The sequence below is a fragment of the Chelmon rostratus genome, chromosome 9, assembly GCF_017976325.1.
Source record: "Chelmon rostratus isolate fCheRos1 chromosome 9, fCheRos1.pri, whole genome shotgun sequence".
NCBI classification, from domain to species: domain Eukaryota; kingdom Metazoa; phylum Chordata; class Actinopteri; order Chaetodontiformes; family Chaetodontidae; genus Chelmon; species Chelmon rostratus.
In genome coordinates, this window is record NC_055666.1 from 21,544,275 (window position 1) to 21,556,628 (window position 12,354).

Sequence of the window (12,354 nt, forward strand, 5' to 3'; positions counted from 1 at the left end):
CATTTCGCGTTGACGGCCAAATCAGCTTCAGCTCAACGAATCACGGCTGGAAAATGTTAAAACAAATTGCGGTGGGTGGTGAGTCGGCTCCGGAGACATCAGCTAAATCAAAACAAGTAGTCTTAAATCTTCTGATAGACGTTTAGCTTTCGTCTTTGTTTCCAGATTTTAATTGGCAGCCTCGGGTGCCCTGATATCTGTTCTCGTCTCTTGTGTGACATTTCCTGTCAGCACGAAGCGGTTTCTTGTATACTAACTACCAGAACAGTTTACAGTGTTGTGAAGACTAAAGCGCGGTCGAAACAAACAGATCTCGGCTCGAGAATAAAACACGAACCTCACCTTTCCACAGTTTATTTCCTTTTAAAATAATTCATACAAATGCATACAGTCACAAACATATCTTTGTCAGGTTGTCAGTTTTGACCAAAAATAATGATATTTACTGTAGAATATAGAATATGTATACTGTATATTGCTACGCCTACTACTTTACCATAAAGGGGACCAAGGTAGGCAACAGTGGACTGTGTGTTACTACCAGGGATGGAATTTCAAGGAGCACCTCGACACTTGAAAAGCGAGTCTGTTGTCTTTACTTGTGGCACCCATCGGTTTGAATGAGGAATGCTTACAGTTTATATTAAGAAGTATTAGCAAAGAGTTTCTCCTCCACATATCGGCAGGCATCTGGTGAGGAAAGACTACGAGTAAAAGTCTGAATATTCCAGCATTCCTGTCAGGATTTTGGGGCTCTAGTCTGAAGGTGATATTTAAATGTCACCTCAGTACCTTCTGTGCTAGACGCCCCTCTCCAGATTCTGGCCAGTGAGAGCTCGGCACTAGCCCGGGCTGTAATATACTCACTCATGGCTAGTGAAATTTCCATCCCTGATTGCTACTCTTACTACCTCACCATGAAGAAGACCAGGTAGGCAACAGTGAACTGTTTTCAACTACTCAGCTGCTGGTAGAAGGGGATCCAAAAAGCACCGTCACTTAGCTGTCCGGCTAACATCAACAACACGTGAACTGGAATCAGTAATAAATACTCCAGATAGAAAAAGAGTTGCAGATATTTCACGACGGATGTGGCGATATCGGCATCTTGTTTACATTGTGGGAATGTCACCAGTGAAAGTAGATTATTGTCTCAGTTTGCTGGCTTAGATTTGAAGTTCTAAGCATTTTTGACATAGTGTTTAGTTGTGTATTTAGATGGCAGTCTTAGCAATGATGCCTTGTGGAGAGTATGAGCCACCACCCCTCCTCCCAGTGCTGCTTTTTTAGACACAGATACAACCAAGTCACATTGACACAGGCAGGCAGAACACCATATGTACACATAGACACAGAGGCCACAGAGGGTGGCGAAACGGTATACTCAGGAAGGACCCATCATGAAATGTTAAAGGGATACTACACTGGAGAAATCAGTACGTTCTGACATGCTATCATGAAACGTCTTTATTGTGCATATGCGGTCTCTCTCGCTGCTGCTCCCACAAGCAGATCGTTCCTCTTTTACAAAGTATACGAGCCTCGTAGTTTTTTTAAGTTTGAACGATCTTCAAGAACACGACTATTCCTTGTAGTCAGTAACCGTTAGCTGTCCTTAGCTGGATGTCACATCTGTATAAGCGAGTTTAACTTCAAACAGGAATTCAAAGTAGCTTTGGCAGAATGCAGATTAGTTAAATAACTGATATATTAAGCTTGTTGATGCAGTTTTTCACAAGATTTGACAGATCCGTCGTTAGAAGGGCAAACGCTGATACAGCAGCATGAAGCAACACACTGATTCACCAATGTTGCGCATAATTTGTAAACCTTGGTGCTCTGAACTGTTACTCCATGACCTGGACAGTTAGTATGTGTAAAAGTGGAAGTACTGGATCATTAGACATGAAGAAGACAAAGATAATAACCTTTCATGAGACGGTTTCTCGAACCGTAAGCTGCTACAAACTCTCAGTGCATTGCGTCGTCCATAACCTGCTTTGTCCGCCAAAATAATTAACCCACCCACATTATTTCGTAAATTCAAATGAGCCACGAGGGATAAAACTCGTCCCAGCCAAGCATACCATTATGCCACCTCCCTACAGCCTTTTCTCCCACAACCCCCTCAGTCTGGGTCAAACATTTACACAAGTCCCAAGAGCAAAATCACATGCCCCCTAAACACAACAAACAAAAGCGAACATTAGATCAACTTTAGCTCTTGTTAAAGTTCTTCCTCTAATGTAGCGGGACACAAAAAGGCAAGCAGGTAGAAAAACAAAAGCACTAAGTGGCATTAAAAAGGAATTTTTGAAACCAAAAATCTTAAAAAACAATATACCAACTGCGGAAACTTGATTTCCTGAGATGGTGTGCAAAAAGCTGCCTCTTTTTTATGGGGCTTGTTAATTTTGGGGACACAAAAAAAAAAAGAACAAAAAACAGATACTGTATTCTCAAACCAGTTTGGCTACATAGAGAGATCACATAACCCTTGTTTTTCTTAAGACTGGAATACAAATATCAGTGTCTTTTTGCCGCAAGTCTAAAAACTGTACACAGACAGGTTACATTCATTTCATAACCTACTACTTTTGCTTGTACATCAAACTAAGGAAAGGACACAGAAAAAGAGAGAAAGACATGAAACGGGCCCCTCTAACGTTGGACACACGACAGTCTAAGACAGCAGATTTGATTCAGTATTTTTTCTCCCCAAATCAACAGATAGTTGTTGTTTTTTTTTTAACTTCTGGCGGAGAAAACTGTTTAAAAGTCGACTAAACTGTAGTTATGTGAAGATAAACCTGTGGATCTATACATACATCTTTTCTTGGGACTTCCGGTTGGAGCAGAGGACAATTGTCTTGCTCTTCGATTAGAGCATCTGACAGCTATCCACTCCTCATCATCATCCTCTTTACGGGCATCATCCTCTTCCTCCTCTTTGGAGTGTGAGCTGGCTGCTGCGAACCAATTGCCAGAGAGTTGTGAATCGATTGTTATTGGGACCTCAACCTGTCGATCTGACACTCTGTGAACCTGTCTGATAACAACTTGTCACTAGGGAACTGATCGCTATGATCCCGGTTGCCATGCCAACCTCCTCAGGTCACCAGACAACACAGGCAAGCGTGTATGTGTGTGGTAGTGTGCTTGTGTGTGTGGCTACAGTTGGTCGTTCGGATGCTGCTCTCTGTCGCCCTCTGGTGGCTTGACTGTATTTTGTCCGGGGGACGGGGCATGAGGAGGGTGTGTGACGGCGGGCGGGAGGGTGTGTGCGATGGGCACGGCGCTGGGCACAATGCCTTCAACGGGTGGCGGCAGGCCGCCGGCTGGCAAGCTCACCACTCCTGGGGGATACCTGAGAGAGGGAGATGCAGAACTGGGTCATGAAAGCACCACCGAAACAACAGTTAGTATTATGCGACTGTGTTTTGATCATACAGCCAAACACATTGCAGCAGACCTCCTTTAACAGTAGACAAGACAACTGAACTGAACATTTATACATAAAAAGCTGCATTAACAGAATACTTCAGTGACGTACTACTGTAGCACGCTTTAGCACCACAGAACACTGCACCTCCATCAAGTTTGAGGGATTTGATTTTTAAAAAATGCTCAAAATCAAAGCAGGCGGGGGAAAAAGTTCAGAATTTTATTCCCAAGTCAAGTCACTTCCCATAATGCAGCTCAATAGAGTTTTTTCATAGACACCATTACGAATTAGTAAATGTCCACGTCTTTAAAACTCCAAGCCCCCAGTTTGTATCAGGGGGTTTGGAGTCCACATTAAAAAGTCCCAGAGACAAAGCTGGCATTTTAAGATTGCTTGTACTGTTTCATACGCGACAGATTTTCCATTGACTATCATAAAATATGTAGAGAAACAGCAAATCCTAACAGCAGGCAACATGGAATAAGTGAATGTTTGGCAATTCAGCTCGAAAAATGACAATTAATAGCTTCAGATTAACCGCTAAATTGACTAATCGTTTCAGCTGTACTGACATTTACATAGTTTCAGTGTTTTAGCAGAACAGTGAGGCTGTTGGCTGCCAAGTCCATCGGTGTAATTGCAGACTGAAGCACTTTCTTGCTTATGCTGTGTAGTTCTGATAGCAGTAACACAATGTAATTGCAACACAGCAGAAACATGCATGTATCAACCATTAATACAGAAATCTGCTGTCATTAGTACCTTTCTGACAACGGCTGTTTACATTCTGTATTTTCAAGACATTTGGCAAAAATTGTATCAATCAATCACTTTTCCAAGGTTTGGGAGGGGAAAAGAATTAAACTGTACTGACCACTACAGGCTTCTTTATCCTGATGTCAGTTATTACCTATAAGCCCCGTTGAGCTCGGGGTGGACGGTGGCCGGGTCAACTCCTGCCCAGTGGTTGTTCTGGGTGAGGAACTCCTTGTTCACGCAGTTCTTCAGACTGTCCGGGATACGACCTGAAAAACAGAGGCGGCGCAAAGGAAGGAGAGCGAGAGGGATGTGAAGCGCTGAAATATATAAAAAATGAACGGTCCAGTGTGCTACAGTTCACACTGGGGATCTTGTTAGCGTCACTGCGCTGCGTTTCAAAGCAGGTGTGATATTTTTACCTCACTAACCCGTTTTCTACAGAGACAAGATTGAACAGGACAAAGGTAAAAAGGCAGAGCCACTAGGGGAAACCACAGGACAAGAGAAAGAACAGGAAGGATGGGTCAATGCTCGGCTGCAGCAGGACACCTAAAAATAGAGGCAGTGTTTCCCATCATTGCATGTGTGTTTCCATGATGATGTGAGTGTGTGTGTGTGTGTGTGTATACTACCTGTGATAGCCCTTCGGATCTCCCTGGCTGCCTCCTCCCTCATCTCCAGCGATGCCTGTTCGCTGTACCAGGCAGCGTGTGGGGTGCAGATCAGGTTGGGAGCGTCCTTCAGCGGGCCCTGACTGAAACTGACACATGTGCACACGGCAAACAATCAGCTGCAGCTGCAACACACGATTGTATTTCTCGTTGACTCATTTATACGTTATTTTTTTTAAATGTGCAATTAATTTTTCAGTGTAGAAAATGAAAACAATTAAGTAAAAATAAAACGCTTATCGCACATTTTCCCTTATCCAAATGTAATGTCCTAAGATTGCTTGATTTGTGCCAACAGTCCCAAACCCAGAAATATTCAATTAACAATTATAGAAAATTGCTGTAATTTAGTTTTCTGTCAGTCAACCATCACTTTATTCTGTAATCAGTATTGTGCTTGAGTATAACCATGACAAATAACTGTAATTCACATTTTCTTGAGCTGCAACAGAATAAATTTATATGTACAAATACAGATTTACATTCAAATGTGCTGGAAATTGCGCTTAACAGATAACAATTAGTTCAACGACAACATTAAACCCAAAATAAAGACGGTTTAAAAAGCCAGCGAGTGTTACCTGAAAGGCTCTGTCTCGTGAACATCCAGAGCAGCTCCACGTATCCTCCCCTCCTTCAGGGCCTGAGCCAGGGCCTTCTCGTCCACCAGACCCCCCCTGGCCGTGTTCACCAGGAACGCCCCCTGGCGCATCTTTAACACACATACACACACATGCAGTCTGTCATTTACTTGGGTGAAGGTGAAGCATTACAGATGAACACTAGTTATCCTGAACAGCTTGTTTCTTGCTGTCAGTGCAGAGATTCCTCGAGACGGCCCTCTAATAATAAATGCGTTATATTTTATTGATCCCCGTAGAGAAATGTTCTTTTCTCGTGCTCTCCTCTGGCAAGGTCAGACATACTTAAAGAGAGCTTTAAAACTGGCTTTAAAACTAGCCGTAGGATGAGCTGCGGAGATGAGCGGCAGACTGTGCATCAGTCGTCATATGCAGCGCACGCATTCATTCATCTGTATGTAGGTAGTGGGCTTCCCTGGGTATCTGCTTCTTTAATATTCATGAACGTGGGATGTAGTAGTGGCGATGTGGGGATAAATAAATCATTCAAGCGTGTGTTTGTGCGTGTGCTGCAGTCCCATCCACCTGTTTGATGGTGAAGTCGTTGATCAGGTGGTGGTTGTGTTCGTTGAGGCTGCAGTGCAGAGAGACGCAGTCGGAGTGGAAGAGCAGGTCCTGAGAAGAAATACAGAAAGAAGTGTGCCAGAGATAAATCCAAGTCCCTGTTTTTACACTCACTGCTGCAGGAGCTTCACACGGGATTCACACTGGAATTAAAACTGTCCTCTTTTCAACCAAATCACCTTTCAGATCATCTGTAAACATGATCTGTTCTGCATTTTTATTAGTCACTAACTGGGATGAATATAAATTTTGAAGTATATTTGTGTTTTTCATTACTGACATGATGAGAGATACTGTTAATGAGCACAAGAGGGCGACACTCCTTGGCCACACACAAAAGCGGCATGACAGTAAATGCACATTGTGTCATGGTGGATGGTGGAGAAAGCGGTGTTTTGTCAGCAAAGAGAGACGCAGTCAGTGAAAGCAAGATTTAGTCTGAATCGGTTTAAAGTCCACGCTAGTGCTGTGCTCTTAGTGGCTGAAATCCTAATGGGAGTCTAGTGGAAATCGTTCTGCAGTGACAGTAATATCTGTCACTGTCATGAGAGCGTGCCAGCATCCCCCCTGAAAAACCAGCCAGTGTCTGGAGCAAGAACAAGACCTGGACTTGCATCCCTGGTAGTAGCACACAGCCTAGCGGTATTCTAAATGTCACCATTGAGGATATTGCTTTTGCTTTTTTAGAAAATAAACAAAGGAAATCGATGAGCTTTCACTTCTTTTATGTTCCCACTGCTATATTCCTGTTAGTGTCTGTTAGCTGTACCAGGAAAGGCACTGAAACAATCACTCTACAAGCTGGACTTAAAGCTGTGCATGTGTGGAAAGGCTGCTTCTGGGTTTAAACATTTTTTAAATAATCTTTCATAGTCATATGAATCCAACACGTGATCGCTGCACAAGGTGGGAAGGCTGCTGATTTCTGTGTTTGTGTGTGTGTGTGTGCCCTACCTGTAGTGTGGTGACCCTTTGTAGTCCCAGGGATCTCTCTACACCGTCAGCCAAATAAGGGTCATAGAAGATCACATTGAAGCCAAAGGCTTTGGCTCGCAGTGCGACGGCCTGGCCCACTCGACCTAGAAACACAGGAATACCCACAGGCATAGAGGTGCACATGCATTAATACACACACACATTCAGACAAAGTGCAGACACATGAATACACATTCAAATGGAAAAACACAACAGTCAACATTTCTGTGAGTCTAATATTCCCTTTTTTGACAAATTACATAATTCTTTGGTTACACACATCTGCTCATTATTACTGAAAAAGCTTCCAGACTGTACAGGGAAGAGATTTGCATTCTGCTTCGGGTTAATCCGCTTATATTTTATTGGCAGTAACTCTGCAGGAAGCCAATTTAGCTGAGCTAGGGACAAAACTTCCCAAAATGAAAATGGTGAAGGGGAAAAATCCTTTGATTAAAAACCTCAGCTCTGTTCCTCAGCCTCGATGTAAACGGACAGACCACGCCAGATCAGACGCATCGAACAAAATGAAAACATTTTTAGCCGTGCTAGCAGCATAGCTCTGTCTTTCATGCTCCTCAGAGGATGAATCGCTGGTTGAAATGTTTTTGTCTGAGTGAAATGTCGTGTCAAAGCGAGAACATTTCCCTCAGCCTCGGCTGTACAGTCTGTTTACTGCTAATTAGCAGCTCTTAGCATGCTAACAGGCTAAGATGGCTAATGGTTTATCTGCTTAACATCAGCACTGCGAGTATATCAGCATGTCGATGTTACCACTGAGCTCAAAGCCCTGCTGTGCCTTGCAGAGCTGCTAGCATTAGCTGTAGACTCATCGCCTTGTTTGTGCAACAGGATGCGAAGTGTCTCTCACTGCAGAGACATTCAGCGCCATGTGTGTCGCCACTCACCGAGCCCTATAAGTCCCAGCGTCTCTCCTCTGATCCTCGCCGCTCCTGACGCCACCTCTCGGATCTGCTCCACGCTCTGAACCCGCGTGCCCTCCCGGAGAGCCTGCCGCGGATAATAGTTACTCATTACATGCAGATATCACACAGACAGCAAAAACATGACATCTAAACACACACCAGGCACATATCATGAAGTCTGCACGTAATGAGTCTAAGTCCTGTCAGATATTGTCATCATGATTAGTCTAAATAATGTTTGTTACTTAGAACTGATTTGAGGAACAAATCATTTTGCTGTACCTTCTATATCTTACATCAACGTCTTTCAAATACAGCGACGTTCTAAAGAAAATGAAATGTTTCAATTTTGCTGATTTGTCAGTTGACAACCGTCAGTAATTGTCGAAACTAAAATTGTGATAACTGAACGAACACCTCGGACCAACACATGTAGAATTAGTTCACTTAAAACCAATTTATTTCAGTCCCTTTTATCAGTCACACGGGGATACAAACCTGGTGCAGCCAGGTGGTGCGTCGGTACAAGGTGAGGATGTGACAGAGCGTGGAGTCCGCCGTCTCCTCCACTGAGGCTGCTGGCATATTGCATACAGCTATGCCTGTCGGACCAGAGAGCAGATAAGGATTAGTAATAGCTTTTTGGGGCCATTTGAGGAGAGAGATGAAGTTTGGTGGAAGCTATTTTGGTGGAGAAGTGCAGAGTCGAGGCGTGGCGTCAGCAGTTTTCTCAACAGTCACGACTGGCAACTTTAAAAATGGCAGAGCCGCTCGGTGGAAGGAGATACAGGGTGTTAGTGAAGCTCTGGCTGCTGCATTTGAGCTGTACTTCAAATGGCAGTACCTACCGGCAGCAGGAAAAAGTTTTTAGGAGATTTAGTCAAATTAGTTATTGAGCAGTGGTGGAATTTAACTAATTACACTTACTCAAGTACTGTACTGAAGTAAACTTTTGAGGTGCACCCGAGTATTTCCATTTTTTTGCTACTCTATACCAGCTGCATTTTGAAAGCCAGTAATGTACGTTTTACTCCACTGCATTTATTTCTTTAGTTACTCATTATTTTGCAGATGCAGGCTGTTAATACAAAATATAAACTAATAAATTATGATGTATTATTGTGGATTAATTTTAAAAATTAGCTCCACCTTTACCAGCTGCAGCATTAGTGGTGCTTATACACTGATGCACCACTAAATATAATCCAGTCATATATATTATTCTGATGTATGTAATTCCTGCTGCGATGTGGTCTCTCAATCAAAACAACACCAACAAAAGATGTAGATAAAGATAGATAGATAGATAGATAGATAGATAGATAGATAGATAGATAGATAGATAGATAGATAGATAGATAGATAGATACTTTATCTCCAAGAAGAAATTTGCAAAAAGAGTGGTTAGCTAGTTGGCCAACTTTCTTCCTCATGTGACGCCACCGACAGGCGACCAAGTGAAATGACATTTGCATATTTTAATGCAGAAATGTTACCTAATATGCATTTAACTAAGATTTTGAATGCAGGACTGTGGTGTTGCTGTTTTTGCTAAAAGATCTGAGTACATCTTCCACCACTGCTGTTAAATAAAGAGTAAATACAGCAGACAACAAGACTGTCTATTTGTATCAGAACAGCTGCTCTCAAATCAGTTAAAATGCTCATAATTGAGCTCATAACGACTAAAATCAACGATGGCTCTTTTCCATTTAGGTGTGCCAGCTAACTCGCCCAGCATGACCTTGGCACGTGAACAAAGAAAGATGATAATTGTTCATTATTGTTAATTATTAGTGTGAGCCGCATATGTGTTTGACATGTCAAAATGCCTGCCGTGAAAAGCTTGTAACATTAGCTCTGGAGTTAAATAGTAACTGAAAATGATACGTGGCTAAGCCCGTCATTTTTGTTTGGCTTTGTTTCACATGAACTATGTTAGTACACAACATTCTGGTTTGAGCTGCCTGAAACTTCTTTCCCTGAAGTAACTGTGGGGGGCTTAAGAGGCTGGGTATGGGGGAAATAAATTAAAAATACATGGCTGCGCTCCTATGAGACTGTTTCCAACATAAACATGGCTCCAATACCTATGTTTTATTAAAATCCAGGTGAAACAGCATTTCCAGAGCGTCTAGCTCCCACATCGTGACGTAGATTAGGGTGAAACATGACAGACAGGCAGGACACGACGCTGTGAGGAGTTTGATCTGAACCTTGAAAAGTGGGCATATCATAACGAACGTGGACAATTACAGCGATTCAGAGTCGAATGCTAGCCTTCATTGAGTCATAGAGGACTGCTCGCCTCCTTCAACACCCGGTACACAGCAAACACCCAAAGACACACAGACGTAGCATGCTGATGCTAACTAGCTAACTGGTCAATCTTAGCTTAAAAGTTGAAGATTGATTGATGGGTGGATGTCACGGTATAAGAATTCAAAGAAAATGGTTTTTGTTAAATAGGTGCACAATATGACGGGGATGAGATCTGAAAGGGTTAAAAGGGCATTTTTTACTTCATCTTGACTTTTGACACTGGTGACCCAGTTAGACAAAGATAGATGGTCTACCAGACATGCATGGATGAATGGTGGGGTTAATGTATGACGCTTATGTTCTTAAAGTGTAAAGAGTGTCAAGGATATTGACAAGTTAACAGTTACTGTAAGCAGAGCAGTGCAGTACATGACCAGTACAGACTGCCACTTTCTGTGTGTGTGTGTGTGTGTGTGTGTGTGTGTGTTCTCACCCAGTTCCCCGGCAGATTTGATGTCAATGTTGTCGTAGCCGCTGCCGATGCGGACGATGATGCGCAGAGCTTTAAACTTCTCCAGGTCTTCTCTCATCAGAGTGATGGTGTGATACATCAGAGCTCCTACAGCTTCATTCAGCACCTGCACACACAGACAGATATTTAAATCACAGCTCGCGGCAGCTAGCGGTACGTGTTGCTGTATGTAAACCTGCACAGCCTTACTTAACCTCTATGCTCACACGGCCACGGATAGAATTGCACATGCAGAAAAGTGTCCGTTTGCAGAACAACAGGGTAGTGCTTTGAATGCATACAGTACATAAGGACAAGTGTAAAGGTCGAGTCGTTGGCACGTGTTTGTGTAATGAGCACAAGTCAAGCATGGTTTCACAGAAATCTCTGAGTGTAAGCGACCACAGTTCACTGAGTTCACTTCACAGTGTTTCCATAAACTCAGCGTCTCGGTTAAGATTTTTTTTTCCAGGATGTGCTGTTTATATCGTTCTCATATCCTGTTTTTTTTAATATCCCCGCCTGCATGGAATGACTGCTTTTCCTGAATGTTACCATGGAAATTAAGCTTTTATAACCACAGGACTTGAGATAAGGTGCCTTTGCATTTAACAAAACTGCGTAAGATCAGCAGGAGTCTTATGGGATTCTCACTGGTTCCCAATCAGGACGACAGCTTATTGTCTCAATTGAAAAATGACATATTATCACTCATAAGCAGATAACGTGACTTTTTTATAGGATGGGGATATATGGAAGTGTGTGAAAACCAGTTCAGTCACCTTTTAATTGGTTCTCAGTTAATCTCAGGATCTTTTTCTGATTTGCCAGCCCTCTTCATGTGTGTGAGAGAGGATGAAAACAACATGCGGTTCAATTACAATAAAGAAGCCCTTTTAATTACACAATGAGGTGGCTGCTTACTAGAGAGCCAGAGAGAGAGAGAAAGAGAGCAAGAGATAGATAGTGAGCGAGGGAGCGCCATCTGTTTCTCCCACGCTGTGGCCTACTGAGCGCGCTCTCAGAGCGAGTGTGCCTGGCAGACGCCCAGAACGAGGCCTAACCCTGCCAGACATACAAACCCATTTACAATCCATAGTGGCTGTGGCAAGATCTCAGCCTGACCCACATTTTAAGTTTGCTCTCTGTTCTCTTCTTTAATTTTCTTTTCCTGTTTTTCCTTTACCTCTACTTCTTCTACTTCTGCTTCTGCTTTCACAGTTATATCACAGGTGCTAATGCTGCATTCACGTACTGGTAGTGGACTGGCTTAAACAGGAAAAATAAAGCGTTCATACATTATTGCCATTGCCCCCATTGCTGTCCTTATATTCACATAATTTAAACAGCTGAGCTGAGCTGGTGCCAGTCCTACCATTGTTTATTACATGCAAGCTGCTGTTGCTGCTCTCTAAAATGTAAAACAAGCTCACTTCCTGTTGCAGAGGATGTTTCGCAGCACCGCGTGTTTAATAATAAAGACTTTCTATCCATATTATCCCTATTACAGAAAGTGTAAAAGCATCAATGAATTGCTTGCTTAATCCCTTGCCTTAGTTTATATTCATTATTTTTTCAATCTGTCATCAATTTATTCATC

The 12,354-nt window shown here is 42.7% G+C and overlaps 1 protein-coding gene across 2 annotated transcripts in view; it reads right to left on the reverse strand.

Annotated features, from left to right (window-relative positions):
- Positions 1-344: 344 nt before the first annotated feature.
- LOC121611128 (C-terminal-binding protein 1) overlaps positions 345-12,354 on the reverse strand; it is a 33,450-nt gene continuing 21,440 nt past the window's right edge. For both annotated transcript variants that reach the window (XM_041943488.1, XM_041943487.1), the window contains 9 exons: positions 10,737-10,881; positions 8,480-8,583; positions 7,964-8,066; positions 7,035-7,159; positions 6,042-6,131; positions 5,457-5,587; positions 4,837-4,964; positions 4,356-4,470; positions 345-3,367 (listed from right to left, as the gene is read on the reverse strand). In XM_041943488.1, coding sequence (XP_041799422.1) covers positions 3,172-3,367; positions 4,356-4,470; positions 4,837-4,964; positions 5,457-5,587; positions 6,042-6,131; positions 7,035-7,159; positions 7,964-8,066; positions 8,480-8,583; positions 10,737-10,881 — 1,137 coding nt within the window. In that variant the 3' untranslated portion in view covers positions 345-3,171. The remainder of the gene's footprint in view (positions 3,368-4,355; positions 4,471-4,836; positions 4,965-5,456; positions 5,588-6,041; positions 6,132-7,034; positions 7,160-7,963; positions 8,067-8,479; positions 8,584-10,736; positions 10,882-12,354) is intronic.